We start from the raw sequence: 20,452 nt of genomic DNA, 5'->3' as shown, positions 1-20,452 counted from the left end.
TTTTCCTAAGTATCCACTGACTTCTGTTTGAAAAAGATACAACTGGAGATTTCTTCCACAGTAGCTACATATATTATCTATGCCTTGACATCAGCTGGTTATAGTCTCAAGACAATAGGATGTTTCTGTTCTTAGCAGGACACAGACACATACTGGGAAAAAGAGACATATATCATATCATTGACTCAAGGTCAGCTCACAGCCAACAAAATACTCTTCCTCATTAAAAGAACAGATTGTGGCTATCCCATTAAGAATAGCCTGTTCATATTCTAAACAGGCACTTAATTCTTAGGCCGCATTAAAGAGGGTGTACAGAACATGGGGAAATACTTGCCTTCTCTGTCTTCATGGTCAGAGAACATGTAGAGTAATATATTTAATCCTGGAACCAACCATTAATTGGGTCATTGACAATTATATCCAGAGAAGAGTAAACAGAACTAATAAGGATTTGAAAACATGTCATATAAGAAGTAAAGGAACTGAGGATGATTTACCTAGAAAAGGAAGAAAATGGGCACAACATAGTTTTTCGAATATTTGAAAGGCTGTTTCATGGAATAGGCACTACTTATGCTGTCTGGTTCTGGGGGGAGAAACTGGGAAGTTAGAGGAAGGCAAAATTTGTCTCCATAACATTTCTAAAAATTATAACTGTACAAATATGAAATTGGTTGCTTCCTATGAAATGATGTATAGCACGTAGTAGATGGTCAATAAACATATCTTGAACGATTGTTAAATAAAAGTGTAAAGAATTGGACCAGATGCTTCAAAGGTGTCTTGCAATAAATTGTGATCATTGGTGTTCTTCCAAAACATAGTTTCTGTATGCTGGAAAGAATGGAAACCAGGGTGTATTGGTCGTGTGGCATTGCTGGACATAAAATATGGTGAGGTTCCAAAAATATTTGGTTGTCAATATGTGGTGAGAACTCTAAAAGTTTAAAAAAGCACAGTAAATCTCTCATTTGCTTACATCCTGCCCATAGCCCCATAGCACACAAAGAATAAAATTGACCTCTTTATAGTGACCTTCATGACAGAATATAATTTGACTCCTGTTTATATTCAACCTCATTTTGCCCTAGCACCCACTCACTCCCTCACTCACTTTCCCTCTCCTGGCTTCTCTAACCTTTTTTCAAATCCTCTTATTCACCAAACTCATTCTTACCTCAGTGTCCTCGTATCACTCTTCACCCTGCGTGGGACACTGCTTTCCCAGTTCTACTACTCCTCACTCCCTCCCTCCCTTCCTTCTTTCCTTCCTTCCCTTTCTCTTTCTCTCTCTCTCTCTCTCCTTTTCTCTCTCTCCATCTTTCTCTCCTCTACCTCATTTTTTTCACCCCATCATGGTTTACTCCCACTTCTTCTCTGACCACCCTCTACAAGGTGGACACTCCACCTGCAGTTACTGTTTACCTCATTACCCTATTTATTTTCTTCTTACACTTGTTCCTATTGGAAACGATCTTATTTATGAATTTGTTAACTTTAATTATCTGTCTTCTCATGTTGACTATAATATTCAGGACAGCAGAGATTTTCTGTCTCTTGTTCATTGATGAACATTTTGTCCCTTTCATAGTGCTTGGCCCAGAATAGCTGTGACTGCAGGAAAGAAGGAAAGAAAGATGGGAAGGGAGAGAATTTCACATCTTGGCTTTGATTTAAGGGGGTTAAGTTAAGTTACTGAAATACCTAGAACTAAGGCAGCTTCGCTTATTAAGAAGTTCCTCTTCCTGGCCTATAGTGACAGCATGAAATGGAAGCTCCACTGTAGGGTTCAACCTCGCCAGAATCTGCAAATGCACAACTCTGTTTTCAGGCATGAGCTGTTCGCTGGAGTTTAGCCATGGACATATGAAAGGTTAGAACTTTGCAAAATATTCATACTTGGGCTTTAACAACAAGGACAAAAAATTTATCCAAAGCATCTGATTTGTAGCCAACTCAATTTTGTGACGTTTAACTAACGTGTAACATACTATATGAGTCTGTGTACTTGACACTTCAGGCTGAACGTTGTAATAGATGGTGAATAAGGAAGCATCCATGAAGAAAAGGGAAAATCAATAGGCTTATTTCTCTAAAGAAATACCTTAGACCAAGGCTGTTTTGTTTTATTCTTTTGGCAGATAATTTAAAATAATTTGATGCTCAGCCAATGGATTTCAAAAAGTTTTTAAAGCACAAACTCAGCATCTAGTTAATTCAAAAACAAATTATTTCTGAGGCTACTACTGATAGGTCTAGGATAGCTGCAGGGTATACTGTTTTTTCCAACATTAACTTAGTAGCTGGAAGAATATCAAGATATATTTTCTAAGGCTTTGGGAAGTGTTATTTCACTTGCTCCTGTTGATTTCACTGTTATTATTATTCCTGAAAATGTATTGCGTACGCAGTGTAGAACTTGACTCTGTGTCTGCCAGGTAGAAAAACTTCATCTTTGTGCTTGAGGATGTTATTACTGGGGAATGAAAGACAATCACACAAAAACATACATGGATATGTGTAGAGATGCAAAGAACATTATCTTGCCAAACACAACTTTGGTTTAAAAGAGAAGGAAATTATATAAGCAAACACATTGGGGGAGTAATTAAGGGGACCTTTGAGTCTTCTATTCAGGCAGACTCTTCCATTTACTGGATTATTTAGAAGAGAATCAAACGGAGTAATCTCTAATATTTCTGGGACTCTATTTTAAGGTATAAGCAGGGTTTTACTATAAATAACATTCTTTTAAATATAACAAAGTTCTGTAGCCTTGAGGAATATGATGTATAGTAAGGTTCAGGTCTGTTTGCAAATATCCTGGTCCTTCTTAGGCACAATATAACTTTATCATGACAAAAGTTCTGTAATTCTCTGTCAGAGCCGCATTAAATGTTTTAGACAGCAGGGACGATGGAAGGAAATTGAAGAAATAATCATAGCATAGTACCCTAAAGGAATTAACATAACTCAAAAATATTCTTAATTTATTCTCAAAATTAATGACTTTGTGGAAACAGGACTAGGTCTTTCAATTTGACATTAATCTTTAAACCAAGCACAAGTTCAGCTTACACAAATAACTTGTCCATGTTAGCTGAATTAATGATTTTTTGACCAACTTAATCTAATTAACCAATTATTTGACATGTGAAAGATAATTATTACTATTAACAGTCTGCTATTAATATTAACAGATAGTTATTATTAATATTAGCTAATCTAATTTCATCTATAGCATTAGATGAATCCATGAAATTACCCGAGTCCTTGTTCTTTGGGGTCCCCCCTAATGGTGACTAGGGAATTTAGGGTGATTAAAAGTAAAAGGCCCAAAACAAAAGATCTGATTCAGACAGTCACCTCATTCATACCACTACTAATCCCATCACCTCAGCAAAGCCTCCAAATTACTCCCTTGTGCCTGCACCCCTCAGGCTTCCATCATGGTATAGTTTCCCTTTGAGATTACCACTGATGGTCCTTTTAAAGCTGATTTCACCCAGGTAAATATCTCAGACAGATGAGAAGATGGCAAGGGCAACATGAGTCACAAATGATGACTTGCCTCAAAAGGGCTGGTCCCGTGTCTGTGACATCCCTCAATAGATTATGCTTCTAAGGAAACTTACAGCGCTTTCCATGTTTTGTTTTGTTTTGTTCTTTTACCCAGTACTCTGCCCAACCCTGATATCTTGCACATTACAGAAAGTCTGAAAGTTTTCTAATACTAACTGACTTGATGTGAACACCCAAGAATAGTGAACAGTCATGCCCAAATAACTCTATATGGTCAGTAAGAAGCTTTAGTTACTTTTAAAAACAAAACTATATCCATAAATATGTCTTTATTATAGAGAGCTCAGAATAAGTAACCATTATTCATACGATTGTGGAGACTTTTTTCAAAAGTGTGTGAAAGAAAAGAAGCTTGAAAATAAATACTGGCAATGACATAGCTTGAAGCAGCAGTAAGTAAATGGCCCCATGCAAAAAAACAAAACTAAACTAAACAATCCTGCCTTGTTTGATTCTTTTCCTATGTTTTACTATACTCAGAAATATTCATCCAAAAATATTATCTTGTGTGCATCCTTAAATGTCTAACCTGCAAACAATTATTAGTATGTTATAATTGATTTGTACTATGACAAAAGAAGAGTAAACATACAGCTTTTCTCACGAATAATTAATCGGAAATTGTAAGTAAGTATCAGTACTGATATGATGTTATACTTCCTTTTCATTGTGCCTTGCTCTAGAAAATATATATTTAATATGCACGTAAAATGCTTTCTTGGCAGGTGGTCAGTATCTTTCCAATGAAGAGCACATTGATGGTACAGAATAGAACTTCCCTTCCCCCCTGAAGTAGAAGACTGCCTATTATTCAGTGTCCTTTTTGTCACATTGAAGAACAGAGAACTTTTTATTTTTTCCAAGAAATGGCCTTTCAGATTCAGTAACAACATGTTCTGTTCCTCAGGAAATAAGAGAAGATCGAGATAGGGTGCGGCTAGACTCGATGTTGTTGCTGATCATGAAACTGGACCAGCTTGATCAGGACATTGAGAACGCTCTCAGCACCAGCTCTTCTCCGTCCAGCACACCAACCAACCTTCGGCGGCAAGTCCCTGTGAGCTTCCCACTTCCCACTTCTTTGCATATGAATGTGATGTCTCTACTTTGTATAGTCCCTCTTGCAAATGAAACATGTTGGATGGCCCCACTACCCACATGGGACCCTGATAGTGTTCCATAAATGTCACTCAAATCATTCTAGGCTTCATGCAGAGTCCATAAGAGAAGTGTGTGATTCAAAAGAAAATGGTTATTACTAGACAGGAAAGAGGGTCATTTTGGGAAATTATTTTGCTTCCTACTGATCAGATTCTCTTCATTGTCATTGTTTCCCTAATTGTTGGTCTTCCTTGATATGCTATAAACGCCATTAGCAGTGCTCTGTTGATCTTGTTTAGTGTCTTATTTCCAGTGTCCCACAAATTTACATTGCATATAGAAGATGGTTAATAAATATTTGCTGGACAGATGGATGAATGGTTGGATGGATGAATGGTTCGTTGGATGAATGTGTGGGTCGATGAATGGATGTATAGATGGGTGGGTGAGTAAGTGGATGGATGGATGGAGGGATGGATGGATGGATGCTGGTTGAACTAACCAAGTATATTACAAAAAAGAATTTAGATGAAATCAGCTTGAGAACACTCTAAAATTCACTTAGTGAAACACAATGAATAGGACAGAGGTGAAAATTTTATTCTACTGTGCATTAGTTTCAAATAAGATAGACACTCCTATCAGATTCTAACACAAAATAAAATTTAGAAGACATAGATTCCAAAATGTCTATACACTTTACATATTTAATATTAGCTTCAATTAAATGGCTTAGTTTTTGCAGATCTAGCAAATGTGATGGTAGAATTTACTTATACTTAAGCCATGTATTCCTTTTCAATTAATCTATCACTTTTGATATTCAGTAATCAACACGTTAATTCAAGAAAGTTTGTAATTACCTAAGATCAAAGGGGTGGAAAATGTTTTATATATATATATATATATATATATATATAAAAGCACCTTTCAAAATAGAACTATTCTGTATCAAATTCTTTAATTTGTATAGTTCTACTATTGATTCTGAAGTTATTCAAAACTCATTCTGACTGTGGTGCAGAATATTTAAAGTCAATAAACAAGTTAAAATAATAGCTAACCTAAGTATAAACGAAGTATTAATACTATTCTAAATGCGTTATGTATGTTAACACAATCATTCCTTACAACATTGTTCAGATGAGTAAAAAGAATAGAGACAGTAATTGTATGTGCCAGAGCTGGCACAGAAGCCCAGCCAGTCTTGATCCAGAGCCATGTCACTCAACCACTATCCCATACTGCCTTTCCTAGCTGGATATAATGGAAATCTGATAGCTTGAGCAAAAAACATTTTTGATTAAAAAATGAATAGATATGAAATTAAATGCTTTGACCTAGAAAGCTGGTAGGAATGACATTTTTCTTTTAATAATTTTTCTTCATCCTTCAGGATTCATCTCAAATGTTTTCTTTACAGTGAAGTCTTCCCTAATTCTCCTTCTGTCTTCCCAGACAGAATCGCTTACTCCTTCCCTGGTGCCGCCATAGCGTCTTGCATATACTTTAGTAGGACAGGCAGCCAGATGGAGGAAACGCATTGAAAGTGATCTCCTGCGGCCAAAAAGAAGGGATGTTTTCTCGTTTACATATGAAGGGTGTAGAAGCTTCAAACTCATTTTCATCAACACTTTAAAGCCCAATTTTTCAATAGGAGGTGCTTCTCAGTACTTTTGCCATTAATGTAGGTGTGGAATACATTTTCTCTTGAAAGTTTTCTGGTGTGAATTGCTGATCTCTCCCTATCTCTTTACTTGCTCCCCTTTTCCCTCTATATTGACCTTTCCTCAATCCCATGTATTTAGGGAAAAAAGCACAGCCCAGATTTCTGCTAAATACAACTCCATATTGTTGTCTCCATCTCAGAGAGCAAAACAGCCCTTACCTGCTAGATATGGTTCTTTGTTGAGTGGTAAAGACAATGCAAAACAAGAGCCAAGGTGGGTGATGATTAGGATTTGTCTGCATCTACATCTCTGCCTCCATTTAAAGTGTAAACTGGATTTTATATTGCATGCACTATCTCATGGACCATCGCCACCCTTGCTGAACAAGGGTTAATTCTGTAAATAAAGATGTATTTCTGAGTTTTTAGTTCAACAGATACTTGAAATAGGCCAAATAATACAGTAGAAACATAAACTTTGGAGTCTGCAGGCCTGAGTTCACATGCCAGCTCTACAACTGAATATCTGAGAACATAAGAAAAGTATTTAATTTCTCAACTTCAGGTTCATGTAAAAAGAGGAGACATTGTTTCCTACTTAATGGCTTGTTGGGAGGAGTAAATGAAAGAACACGTGTGAGATGCATTGCAAAGATCTGGCACAGAGTACATATTTAGTATTTGTTAATGCCATTGCCTTCTCTCATGTGCTCACTCACACCAGACACTGGGTTAAAGGTAAATAAGACATAGCCTGCATCCCTAGAAACTTCTTTTTGTGTCTGTGTTTTTCTAGGTTGTTCCTTTTTCTTTATTTCTGTTCCTTGGTATTTAAAGCTAATTTTAACATTCTCTCGTCATCAGAATTTTTTCCACATGCGATTTTCATTCCTTTTGATAATTGTACCATGGAATAAGTGGATTATAACAAGTAATTATGACCTTGATTGTCCACCAAGGAGTACTGTCCCAGATTCAGAGGAGAAACCCCCTCTGTCACACCCTCATACTCCACTGTGAACGTACAGTTTAGCAAGGAGGGCAAGACATACAATGAAACAGTGACCTCAGTTTGAGATTATTTGTAAGAAAATGCTGGAGTGAGTTCTACATATAATAAAGGGGGTAAAGAATAATATGGGCTGGAGTCTTTAAGAATAGCTTCAAAGAGAAAAACGTATTAAAATAAGGGTAGATATAAAAATGTATAGAAGGCTGCCTTGATAGAGCCTGACAAGTGAGGGTCAGGCAGATCTGAGCTTTAATGTCAGCCCTGCCACAGAACATGAATTTGGTCAAGTTACTTGCCATAAGCTTTGGCTTCATCATCCATCAGGTAGTGATAATAATATCTTCCACATAGAGTTTGTGAACATGGAAACAGAGAATGGCTGTACAGTATTGTCTTTAAATGGTAAAAAAAAAAATTAATATTTATTATTTTACCTCAGAATTATTGTATTGTTAGAAGGATGCAAGGTTACCCTGTTATTTGCCTAATCAAATCATAAATAGGAAAGCAAAATTAGTGCAAATGATTTCTGATAAATGTAAAATATAAATGGCTTATAAACTACCTGCTACTTTTGATTATGCATTTGATGTTTATAAATTGCCTGCTATTTATGACTATCCATTTGATGTTGATTCAATTTGAAATCTTAATGAACCATTTTTCTCTTATGGTAAAATGTAAAATGTCTTTTCCGTGCAGAAAAAAAGAATAGATGACCCTTAATCTGAAAGCACTCAGGGCATGAGAAATTTGGTTATGGTTATATGTTTTTCACACACACACACACACACACACACACACACACTTAAAGAATTTAGTATTATGTTTCATATTTATTATTGTTATGTATGTCTTTTATACCCTTTTTTATGTTTGTTTTCCACTTTTTTCTTTTTTTTTTGTAGCTTTATTGAGATAGAATTGACATATAACATTGTATAAGTTTAAGGTATACAATGTGATGATTTGATACAGTTTTTTATGCAAAATAATTACCACAGTAAGGTTAGTTAACACATCCATAAACTGGTATAATTACAATTGTGTGTGTGTGTATATGTGTGTGGTGAGAACATTTAATATCTACTCTCTTACAACTTTCAAATATATAATACAGTGTTGTTAACTGTAGTCGCCAAAATGAAGATTAGATCCTCAGAACTTATGCCTCTTATAACTGGAAGCTTGTACCTTCTGACCAGCATGTCCCCATTTTCCCCACATTCCAGCCCCTAGCAACCACCACTTCACTCTGTTTCTATTTTGGCCTTTTTTTTAGATTCCACATATAAGTGAGATCATACAGTATTTGTGTTTCTCTGTCTGACTCATTTCCCTTAGCATAATGCTCTCCAGGTCCTTCCATATTGTCACAAAAGGCAGAATTTCCTTCTTTTCTATGGCTAAATAATATTCCATTGTATTTATATACCACATTTTCTTTATCCATTCATCCATCTATAGACACTTCAGTTATTTCTGTGTCTTGGCTATTGTGAATATAATGCAGCCATGAATATAGGGGTGCAGATGTCTCTTTAAGACAGTGATTTCATTTCCTTTGGATGTATATGCAGATGTGGACTTACTGGATTATATGGTAGTTCTATTTTCAATTTTTTTTTTTTTTTTTTTTTTTTTTTGCGGTACGCGGGCCTCTCACTGTTGTGGTCTCTCCCGTTGCGGAGCACAGGCTCCGGACGCGCAGGCTCAGCGCCCGTGGCTCACGGGCCCAGCCGCTCCGTGGCATGTGGGATCTTCCCAGACTGGGGCACGAATCCGTATCCCCTGCATTGGCAGGCGGACTCCCAACCACTGCGCCACCAGGGAAGCCCTATTTTTATTTTTTGAGGAACCTCCATACTGTTTTCCATAGTGACTATACTCATTTACATTCCCACCAACAATGCACTAGGATTCCCTTCTATGATAGCTGTTCTGACAAGTGTGAGGTGATATCTCATTGTAGTTTTAATTTGCATTTCCCTGATAATTAGTGATTTGAGCACCTTTTCATGTACCTGTTGGCCATTTGTGTCTTCGGAAAAAATGTCTACTCAGGTATTTTGCTCATTTTTTAATCAGATTATTTGTTTTTTGCTATTGAGTTGAATGAGTTCCTTATATATTTTGGATATTAACCCCTTATCTAAGTTTTGCAAACATTTTCTTGTAATTCTATAGGCTGCATCCTTCATTCTGTTGATTGTTTCCTTTGCTGTGCAGATGCCATTTAGTTTGATATAGTCCCATTTGTTTATTTTTGCTTTTATTACTTGTGCTTTCGGTGTCATACCCAAAAAATTGTTGCCAAGACCAATGTCAAGAAGCTTTTGCTGTATGCTTTCTTCTAGGAGTTTTACAGTTTCAGATCTTACATTTAAGTCTTTAATTCATTTCAAGTTAAGGTTTGTGAGTGGTGTAAGATAGGGGTCCAGTTTCATTAATTTGCATGTGAATATCCAATTTTCCCAACACCATTTACTGAAAGGACTGTTTTTTCCCTATTGAATATTCTTGGCCCCCTTGTCAAATGTTAGTTGACTGTATATGCATGCTTTTATTTCTGTGCTCTCTGTTCTATTCCATTGGTCTGTGTGTCTGTTTTTATGCCAGTACCATACTGTTTTGATTACTACAGTACTATAATTTGAAATAAGGGAATGCGATGGCTCCAGCTGTTATTATTTCTCAGATTGCTTTGGCTATCCAGGGTCTTTTGTGGTTCCATACAAATTTTAGGATTGCTTTTTCCTATTTCTATGAAAAATGCCATTGAAATTCTGACAGGGGTTGCACTAAATCTATAGATCACTTTAGGTAGCATGGACATTTTTCACAATTTTAATTTTTCCAATTCAGGAACATGAGATATCTTTCCATTTCAATTTCTTTCATCAGTGTCCTGTAGTTTCTAGTGTACAGATCTTGTGCCTCCTTGGTTACATATTAATATTTGTCAGTTTGGTTATTCTTTCATAAAACAATATTTATGAGCATATTCTAGGTGCCAGGCACTATTCTAAGCCTGGGGAATGTATCAGTGAACAAGACAGGTGAAGCCCCTGCTCTTGTGATGCATAGATTCCAATAAAGGGAGATAAAAAAGATTTGAAATAGAAATGAATGAAAGGTAGATAGATGGTCAGATAGAGAGATAGATACATACGTACATACATAAGTAGAGATGATGGATATTGTTGATACATGGTAGATAAACAAGGTAATAAGATCGTAAAATAGAAAATGATACCCTGTGGAGGTTGAAGAGAGGAAAATATTTTAGCTTGAACTGTCAAAGGATGCTCCTCTGAGGTAGTGATATTCCAACTGAGAGCTGAGTGACAAGAAAGGGACAGCAAAGGGAAATACTTGGACAAGGGACAAGAAAGGGCATAGCCCCTGCCATAAACACCACCTTGGTGTACTAGGAGGACTGACAAACAGCAAGTATGGCAGAACATACAGAAACAAGAGAATGATAGAGCATAAGGCCAGAGAGTCGGGGTGCAGGGTAGATGATATTTAACCATATGGGCCATGGTGAAGTTGAGATGTAGAAAAAGTGGACATAAAGATTATCAAATCATAATTTTCTCAGGTTAACATTATAGAATGATGTGTGCCTTCACTCCCCCCCCCTTTGCATTCTCCTCACCCTTGCCTTTCCTCTGTGTTCTCACGTATAACACAAAGATATCATTTGGTAAATTAAATGCACAGCCTTTGGAGGGATTACCGTGTAATTGCACTCATTCAACAGACATGTCTTATCCATATACTGTACACTAGTTGCTCAGAAGGCATATGATGTTAATAATAACAATATTTACAGTAATGCCCAGCACTTAATGAAAATGATTATGTGCCTGTTACATGCACTTTGCATATATTTTGCTTAATCTTCATAAACCTGTATGAGTGCATGCTATCATTACACTCATTTTCAAATGAGGGAATTGAATCACACATGACAAAGCGTAATTCCTGCCCTCAAATAGCTTATAGTTCGTTAGATAGACATACACTTGAGCTAAATGATTCCAGGCTATTATGGTAGGTGTCACCATGGAGATCTGATGGGAACATAGAAGAGAGTGAGGTGAGAAGAACTGAGAGCTGTCTTTTCATTTGACACTCATAACCCTGTTGCAAGAGGGAGGTAGAGTGAGTTTCTCAAAGTCACACAACGAGCAAGGGTTGTCTATGGGCTTCTTCCTCCTGACTTATTGCAGTGTCCCGGCTAGCTGCCCCTACTGCCCTTTCCAATGCACAATCAGCTGTTAAATGATCAAAGTAGTTTGCTACCTCTTTTTCAGTATTTGCATTCCAAAATCAGACCCTGTGAAGAGTACAATTGTTAATACAAAATAATGCATGGTTATGGGTGACATGTCACTGTCTGTTGTCATAACTCTGTGGTGTGTCCATGTGTGTTTGGAGAAGGAGGAGGTGGAAAGGTGTTGGAGGTGGGAGAAAGGCATGTAGAGAGTGTGGACATGCCCTTCATATCAATGCATTTTTTTCATAGGATCTGGAATCAGGATCTGAGAGTGGAGCAGATAACACTTTGGTAAATCAGACACAAATAAACCTGTCTTCTAACACCGAGTCCACTGACCTAACATCTTCCACCTCAGTGGCCAGTTCTGGAACCAAACCCAAGTCTATGGTAAGTTGTTAATTATAACAGTCAGTTCCCACATGAAGTGCTGATTATCTTCAGGTAAGAGTTGATATCTCATCCATTCAGTTTAGAAGAAATACTCTTGGATTCTTAGTTGCAGTGACTTGATAGTACTTAATTAAATACAGCCCAACATGTGCTGTTTTTTTGTTTTATAAATGCTTACACAAGTACTTTACTAACATAGGTCATTGTTCCAGAATTATGCAAAATATGGTGTTAAATTTTATTACTGGATACTCAGAACTTGAAAGAACCAAGAATGCAAAACGTAAAGATGATTCTCCCTGTATTATTATTCTGACTAAATGGCTTACCAATGGGAAAATTAATGGATGGATGGATGGATGGATGGATAGATAGATAGATTAAAAAGTAGAGCTATATAAGATCACACACATGATAAAATGTGGGTATTAAATGACATAGCACATGTCAAGTGCTTAGTGAAATGCTTGGCACAGAAAAAAATACTGAAAAAATGTAAGCTACTATTGTTATTATTATGATGCTTCATAGACTTTACAATGCTACCAGAACAAATGAAAAGGAGAATCACTACATGTAATAGTATAGCACAGTGACTTGTGAATAGAAGACATTTTCCTTTAAGTAAAAAGTTGAACTGCAACAGGAAAGCAGTATTTGACTCTAAAGGTAACATTTATGGAGGAAGTAATTACTACTTCAAATATCTAAAGTCCCAGCAGCTCCAAAATAACCTTTCCTAGTTTAGTGAAAATCATAGTGTCATATTATTTTTTAAATGCCCATGTTAGCTTAACACAGAGAAACAAGTTTGGATTGCTTTTCTGCCTGCCTTTAAAATAAAAGGGAAATCTGAAATAAAACTAAAAAGAGAAAACTTGAATTTAAAATGTAGTATGTATGTTCAACTGCAAGAATATCTAGGGTATTTTTGATGGAATAAATATTTATTGAACACCTACGATGTGCCATGTGTTATGCAAGATAAAAAAGACTTGGAGAGCAATAAAAATATATTCTCTGTCTTTAAATATCTCACAGTCTAGCAAGGGAGGGAGGCTTGTAAACAATGAAATGCAATGACATGCTGTATGGTAGTGCTGTATATACAGGAAATAGGAGGAACCAATGACATACTACCCAATGCTATTTTGCGGTACACTGAAAAAATAGGGTCAAAAATAATGTGTGCCAATGGGCAGACTGCAGTGACGTGTTGTTCTTCTTTTCCACAATCGCTAGAGAAGGTTGAAATGCAAAATTCAAATATGAAACTCAACAATCTCATTTTACCACGTTCTTATTAAGGGAAAAGATAAAAGCCTCTTAAGAGTTTTAGCTTGGGGCTTCCCTGGTGGCCCAGTGGTTGAGAGTACACCTGCTGATGCAGGGGACATGGGTTCGTGCCCCGGTCCGGGAAGGTCCCACATGCCGCAGAGCGGCTGGGCCCGTGAGCCATGGCCGCTGAGCCTGCGCGTCTGGAGCCTGTGCTCCGCAGCGGGAGAGGCCACAGCGGTGAGAGGCCCGCGTACAGCACAAAAAAAAAAAAAAAAAAGTTTTAGCTTGAAGGTTTGGGAACAATTGGAGCATTGGCTTTTTGAACACTGGGGACAGGTGTGGGGCTGACATATAAGAAGTAAGTAGAGGGACTTCCCTGGTGGAGCATTGATTCAGAATCCACCTGCCAATGCAGGGGACACAGGTTCGAGCCCTGGTCTGGGAAGATCCCACATGCCACAGAGCAACTAAGCCCATGTGCCGCAACTACTGAGGCTGCGCTCTAGATCCCGCGAGCCACAACTACTGAGCCCACGTGCCACAGTTACTGAACCCCGTGCGCCTAGAGCCCGTGCTCTGCAACAAGAGAAGCCACTGCAATGAGAAGCCTGAGCTCTGCAACGAAGAGTAGCCCCCACTCACTGCAACTAGAGAAAGCCCACGCACAGCAACGAAGACCCAATGCAAACAAAAATAAAATAAAGAAATAAATGTATTTTTTTAAAAAAAGAAGTAGGTAGAAAGGAAGGTGAATTCACTTTTTTAAAGGTATTTATGCTTAAATTAGCTTTTTAAAGCACCTTCTGTTGTCCCTAAGAGTGTTCTTTTCACTCTAACATTTATTCTGTGTTCATCTTTTACTTTAGAATAATTACTGTTGGTATCCACTATTTCTCCCTTGAAACATACATATTTTAGAGTGTAGTCACCTTATAATTTGTAACCATTGCTACAACTCTGTGTGCAGTTCCTTAGTCTTTTTTCAATGCTCCCATGCTTATAAATGTGGTCAATATATTTCCATTGAGCAGTGTACATATTTTTATGGTAACCATCTTCAGTAAAGTTTTAGAATGAGAAACATAAAACCATCAGTTTTCCTAGGGCTTTAATCCCTTAGAGTACTTTATAATGGGTCCTTTTTCAAATTGTTCATGTTTTGCCGTATCAGTTGACCAAAGTATTCACCCCACAGGCAAAATTAAGAAATAATTAAAATCAGTTGTTGAACAGAAACATATTTTTTCATGCACTGCAAATCAAATATTAACTGAAAAGTTGCCAACTTGGAATAAAATCAGAAGTGAAGATGTATCCAGCTGTTCAGGTGTGACCTGGGCACACGATCACAACTTCGTAGTGATGCCACAACTCACTAGTCAGTGAGTGATGAGAATCATTATGCAATTGACTCAGCCTTGAAATACAATATTCCACTTCCAGACACCCAAAACCTATTTAACACATCTTGATCAATACTGCAGGTGGAGTTAGACAACTGGAAATGCAACTCTGTTCAGCTACTGAACTCTAATTTAGTCAAATTCTCTAACTGGCTACAAGAAGTACCCAGAGGGGAAGAAAACACTCTGCTATCAAAGGCAACTGACTTTTAGGAAATTTCATAAAGAAAATGACCAATTAAAAAAGTAGCTTGGGAGACTGGGATTGACATATATACACTATTGATACTATGTATAAAATAGATAACTAATGAGAACCTACTGTATAAGCACAGGGAACTCTATTCAGTGCTCTATGGTGACCTAAGTGGGAAGGAAATCCAAAAAAGGGGATATGTGTATACATATAGCTGATTCACTTTGCTGTACAGTAGAAACTAACACAACATTTTAAAACAACTGTACTCCAATAAAGATTAAAAAAAAAAAAAGTAAGCTTGAAAAACAGGCTTTTGTGTTGGTGGAAGGGCTGCTTTAATATGAGCATGTGTATGTTTTATTTTTTGCTGGTTTTGGTGTTATTATTATTTTGAGTATTTCCTTTTTACTAAAGTTAGAAAGTAAGTCTTGAGCCATGGATCAATTTTATGTTTTTAGTTTTTCCTGGGTTAAAATATTAGAATGAAGAATTTTACCTATTTTATGAGATATTAAACAGACACTTTTCCCCTCAATTTGGAGCTTTGGGAATAATGGCAGCCTGGCTACTTTGTGAAAAGAAAGAAAACTCTAGTATCCTACAGAGCTGTTCTTTTCACTATGAACTAAAATTTCAATTTTAATATTAAGTAGAAACATTAAATTCAAAGAACGCCTACTTCTAACATCCACCTAAAATGAACCAGCCTTCTGCTCCATAGTGTCACATTTTTACAGAATGCTTACTTTCATTTCAGAATTATTTAAAGTTACATTTGATTTGCTGCTATGAACCTATTTATAATGGTGACTGACTACCACAAATATTTGGCTTTCCTTTTGTGTGTAAGGTCTTTGGATTTCTAAGTGCCAATTTTTCAATAAGATTTCTACTTTTATATTTATTATTAGAAGGGGACCAATGAGTAATCTTCAGATTTTTCATAAATACTGTGTATATATCATGCTGAAAATTGAGCATTAAAGTAGATTTCTGAAATGTATTTGACACAAAAAAATTTAAAAGTTAAAAGGTAGGATATCCACTACCAAAAAACACATTAGTAAAAACAAGGTCTGGTGCTTAATGCCAAAAATATCATCAATTTCTTTCTTAAATTCTTGGTTTTGTTCCTTTGAGGCAGTCTCATAATGCCTTTCACACTAGACACTTCTGCGAACAACGCATGTGTAGTCATATCATTTTTTATACAGTGCTTTCATTCACTGCAGAACAATATTCTGACATCCCTCTAACCAGGGTATTCAGTTGCTTGAGTTGTTCCTGCATTAATTAATATAGGGTTGTTACATGAAAGATTTTAAAGCTGGGCACTAAAACCCCACAGGTTTTGTTGTGGTTGTTATTTTTCTTAAAGATACTGATTAGTGTAGGTGGTCATTAAATTAGCATTAATCATACATTTGTGAAGAAAGAGACCAAGGCTGAGATAAGAAAAACAACATATTTTATTTGTAAAATAAGTACTGGAGGAACAGAGAGGGTGTTCTGCTGTGTATAGTAACATCAGCTTCATAGAGAAGACAACCCCACTAGTTGCCATGTGATAGAATTCTAACAACCAGAATGAGAACCTCAATCATTTGGGCATTTGGGAACCCCAGCTAGATAGTTTTGAGTGTATCCTAAACTATCTAAAGGAATGTTGGAAGATACTAGCATTCATATCAGAATGTATTGAATGTTGGAATTATAAAATAACCCTCCTTTTAAGATGTTAAAAAACAGCAGAAATTATTAACCTTCATTATAGTAATTGCTACAAGATGAAAAAAGACAAATATATCTTATTCCAGCTCAAGTTGGCAACAGTAGCTCTAATTCCACAGACCGAATACACCCCTAATCTTTTCATCATTACCACCAAAATATCCATGAGATAGATGAGGGTGGAGACAGCAGCTCATGGAGGGGGTGGGAGCTGAGGGCAGGCTGAATGCCAGACTGCCAACTCCTCCCAAGAATGGTTCAGAGTAAATCCTGCCTAAATGCTGCTGGAGTGTGACCGAAATAAAGCTTCAGGAGTATGTCCTGACTGCAAGTTCATGATCGTTTCTAGATGACTTTAAAAAAGATGGTACTCCAATGCCACAGTCAACCTGATATTTTAGCCTCTTTTACCAACAATTTCAAAAATTGCATGGTCAGTGTAACCTATTGTTGAAGAAAAAAAAAAATCTCTCAATGTGACTCTGAAACACAACTGTTTATGCTATAGTCAACTTAGACACTTACATACAGTCTATTATCTTTCTCCCCTCTGGCATGATGGAAGCAAACAATAACTTTTGGGTCTGACGTTCACTTGTCAATAGTATTGTCCTCCCTAAAAAGCATAAATATTTTGAAGTGGAGGTAAAAAGGAGGGTGATGACGTTGTATATGAATTTTGACATTACGTTATTTTTAATGAATGCTGTTAATGTTTAAGTCATTTAAAAACAGGATCTTTTTTCCTTTTTTCACCCAATGAGATATGGTCTAATCTGCTATGAAACTATAAAATGTTGTTGGCATTAGTCCCAATTATACAGCATATTAAGGAAATTAAGGCTGATTCAAAAAAGAAGAGAAAAACCGTCAGAGGTTCCTCATAATTACTTTCAATGTAAACCAGGTTTTATATCTAAATGCAATCACATATCTCATACATGTGATCATTTAGCTGAAGTCATTATGCTTGTGACATATTAAATGGTAGGCACTAAAATTGAAAAATAGCATGTAGATTCAGGAGTCCAAATCACATTACTCTCAAGTATCATTTAAAACGCAATTCATATGCAGAATTTTAGTAGGTCCCTATTTTGTTTTACCAGGATATTCTATATTTTTGCTTAAGTGATTATCAGATTTTTTTAACAAAGCTAGTGATTTTCTCTAATGCTGCTCACTATTTAAAACAAAATAAAGGGATAAAACATTGTCTTTTTTACAAATGGGAACTGCAAATACTCCTTTTTACTGAACTCTTGGGGGAAAAATGTTAGGTAACATATAAAATTGACTAGAATTTAAAGAGTATTTCATAATGTCACATATGATAAGTAAAGAAAATAGCATAGTAAAAGGAAAAATGACACACATAGAATTCTTAAAGTTTAGTCTGAAGCATCAAAAAATTTGAATTAGTACAATTTACCACTTTGCAAACAAAAATGTAATGGTCTTAGAAAAATGCCTTTGATTGTAATGCTTTTGAATGTGGCAATTTAATTTTGACATAGCCAAGCAATAACATTAAAGTATGTGGATTTTTAAAGAAGTATTTATTCACTAAGATCCTCATTGTTTATGAGAAAGAAAAATAAGCCAAATCTTATAGCTTTTTTAAGGAAAATTGAGCCACCAGAGAGCTGGGGAAAAAATGTTTCTAAAAAGGAAATCATTCTGTGATTATTATAATGAGATATTTCTTAGAATTCTGATTCTAAAGTGTAGAGGATTCCATTCACATATTCTGGATTTTGAAATGATAAATATGTAATTCATTAACTTTGGGCTTTGAAAAATAGAAACATTTTTCATAACCATTTGCTTTTCTATTTAAAATTATTCAAAATTCTCTCATTTCTTGTGTTTGAAGATACTGATATCTGTTTCCAATCTATTTACATGTTAATTCATGATAGTCTTGTTTGGGATGGATTTTTTTTTTAATTATTATTTATTTATTTATTTATTTTGCGGTACTCGGGCCTCTCACTGTTGTGGCCTCTCCCGCTGCGGAGCACAGGCTCCGGACGCGCAGGCTCAGCGGCCATGGCTCACGGGCCCAGCAGCTCCGCAGCACGTGTGATCCTCCCTGACCGGGGCACGAACCCGTGTCCCCTACATCGGCAAGCGGACTCTCAACCACTGTGCCACCAGGAAAGCCCAGGGATGGATTATTTGATCTCCACAATAACCTCCTCACTTAAGACTTTTCACTCAGAATCTAGGAGTTTCATTGTGCCAAGAATAAGTACAACTTGCATCCAGATATACTGATCCTTAATACTAAAGTCTGAGCACATGATGTTTAAGTAATTTTTTGAGTTGGAAAAATTGTTTTTATATTTTGTTTGTGTTTCATTTATAATAACCTGGCTAATTAGACGTCTGGAGCAGAACTCCTGCAGCCAAAAGAATGATGGGGAAAATGGAACCTAAAAATGAGAGGACAGTAAGAATTGAACAGATTCCATTAGGGCAAGAAACAGTAAAAAAAATAATAGTCTCTGCAACCTAAGGTTTGGTCATATGAATAGTACTTTTGTATGTTATCATCATTACAATGAGGAAAATTTAGTTTTTCCATGTGCTGATGTTACTTCTCGAATCCAGCTCATATTTTCATCCAAGAGAAATAACAACTTCCAGTTATTTCTGGGCAATGTAAAATGGCAAGCCAACGGCATGCCACATCACAGCAACCAAGAATATAATTCATAGCATTGAGCAATAATAATAACCCATAAGCCATTTTCACAGAGCTCTCTTCATCTCAAACAGAGTTGTCCCCAAGTTCTAATTATATATTTAGTGTTTCCATTCTTTTTCTGATTCCCTACTTTGATTCTTTGACTAATAATTAATGCTGCCCTTGGCATTTGGTGGCCTCTACCCTCACTTCTTAAAGACAGTTAAAGTCAGTTGAAATGTTTAACTGGGGATTCCGTGTGAATATTCAGTAGACGTTGTACAAAGTTTATACAGAGGGCTTTTGTGACTATAGTTTTGAGCTGTCTACCACATACCAGATTTCTAAATGAAAAAGTAAAAACAGCAACCAAGCATTTGAGTATTCTGAATATCACGCATCTAAACAGTTGGTGTTGTAACAAAAATATGAAGTGTCATTTACTCTTTATCTTCACTCTTTATCTTTTTCAAGGCACAATCACTTGAAAAATATCAATATTCTTGATATTCTGCTTATTTAATTAGAATTTTATATGCTAGTTTCTTTTTTTGAATGAATGAATGGTTCATATTCCTTAGATTATTGTTGCCACTCTCACTTTTTATTGATTCTCTGTTCTTTCCACTGTGACAACTTGGTGTAATCCAGGCAACTTCTGAATTAGTAAACTGCTTCAAAGGAAAATCAATTGACACTCATGAAAACAGTTGTGTCCTTTTTACTGTAGATTGCTTTATCCATTTTATTTTGTTGTTGTTCTGCTGATTCATGTTGAAGGCCCTACCTTTGTATAAATACTATAGTAATTTACTGAATGGGAATTTACCACATTAGTCATTCTGTGAAATGCAGAAAATCATACAAATAGGCAATAATAACAATAAATCAGTGCTGTTCAGATTGTGCACTCTGGGCACCCCCAGAACTGCCTTCCTCTCCCTGCCCCAGCCAGACTTATTTACTTTTATCCCTTTTATATATTGGCCTTCTGAATAAAATCCTCTTTGGTCGATCCATAGCATTAATTTTGTTTAAATCCCAGACTAAACGAATTATACGGCTGAGGAAAACATTGGAGAATTTTTTCTTGGGTCCAGATAG

General features: G+C 36.3%; 1 protein-coding gene across 3 annotated transcripts in view; it reads left to right on the top strand.

Moving 5' to 3' along the window:
- Positions 1 to 20,452, top strand: part of DLC1 (DLC1 Rho GTPase activating protein) — a 401,847-nt gene that overhangs the window by 94,675 nt on the left and 286,720 nt on the right. For 2 of the 3 annotated variants that reach the window (XM_029226249.1, XM_029226250.1), the window contains exons 3-4: positions 4,493 to 4,642; positions 11,902 to 12,042. In XM_029226249.1, coding sequence (XP_029082082.1) covers positions 4,493 to 4,642; positions 11,902 to 12,042 — 291 coding nt within the window. The remainder of the gene's footprint in view (positions 1 to 4,492; positions 4,643 to 11,901; positions 12,043 to 20,452) is intronic. The other variant, XM_029226251.1, reaches the window with a different exon arrangement.

This window comes from Monodon monoceros, unplaced genomic scaffold, assembly GCF_005190385.1.
Source record: "Monodon monoceros isolate NGI ecotype Baffin Bay Population unplaced genomic scaffold, NGI_Narwhal_1 Super_Scaffold_17, whole genome shotgun sequence".
Taxonomy (NCBI): domain Eukaryota; kingdom Metazoa; phylum Chordata; class Mammalia; order Artiodactyla; family Monodontidae; genus Monodon; species Monodon monoceros.
Note: the sequence above shows the minus strand (reverse complement) of the source record. Positions and strands in the feature narration are given on the sequence as shown.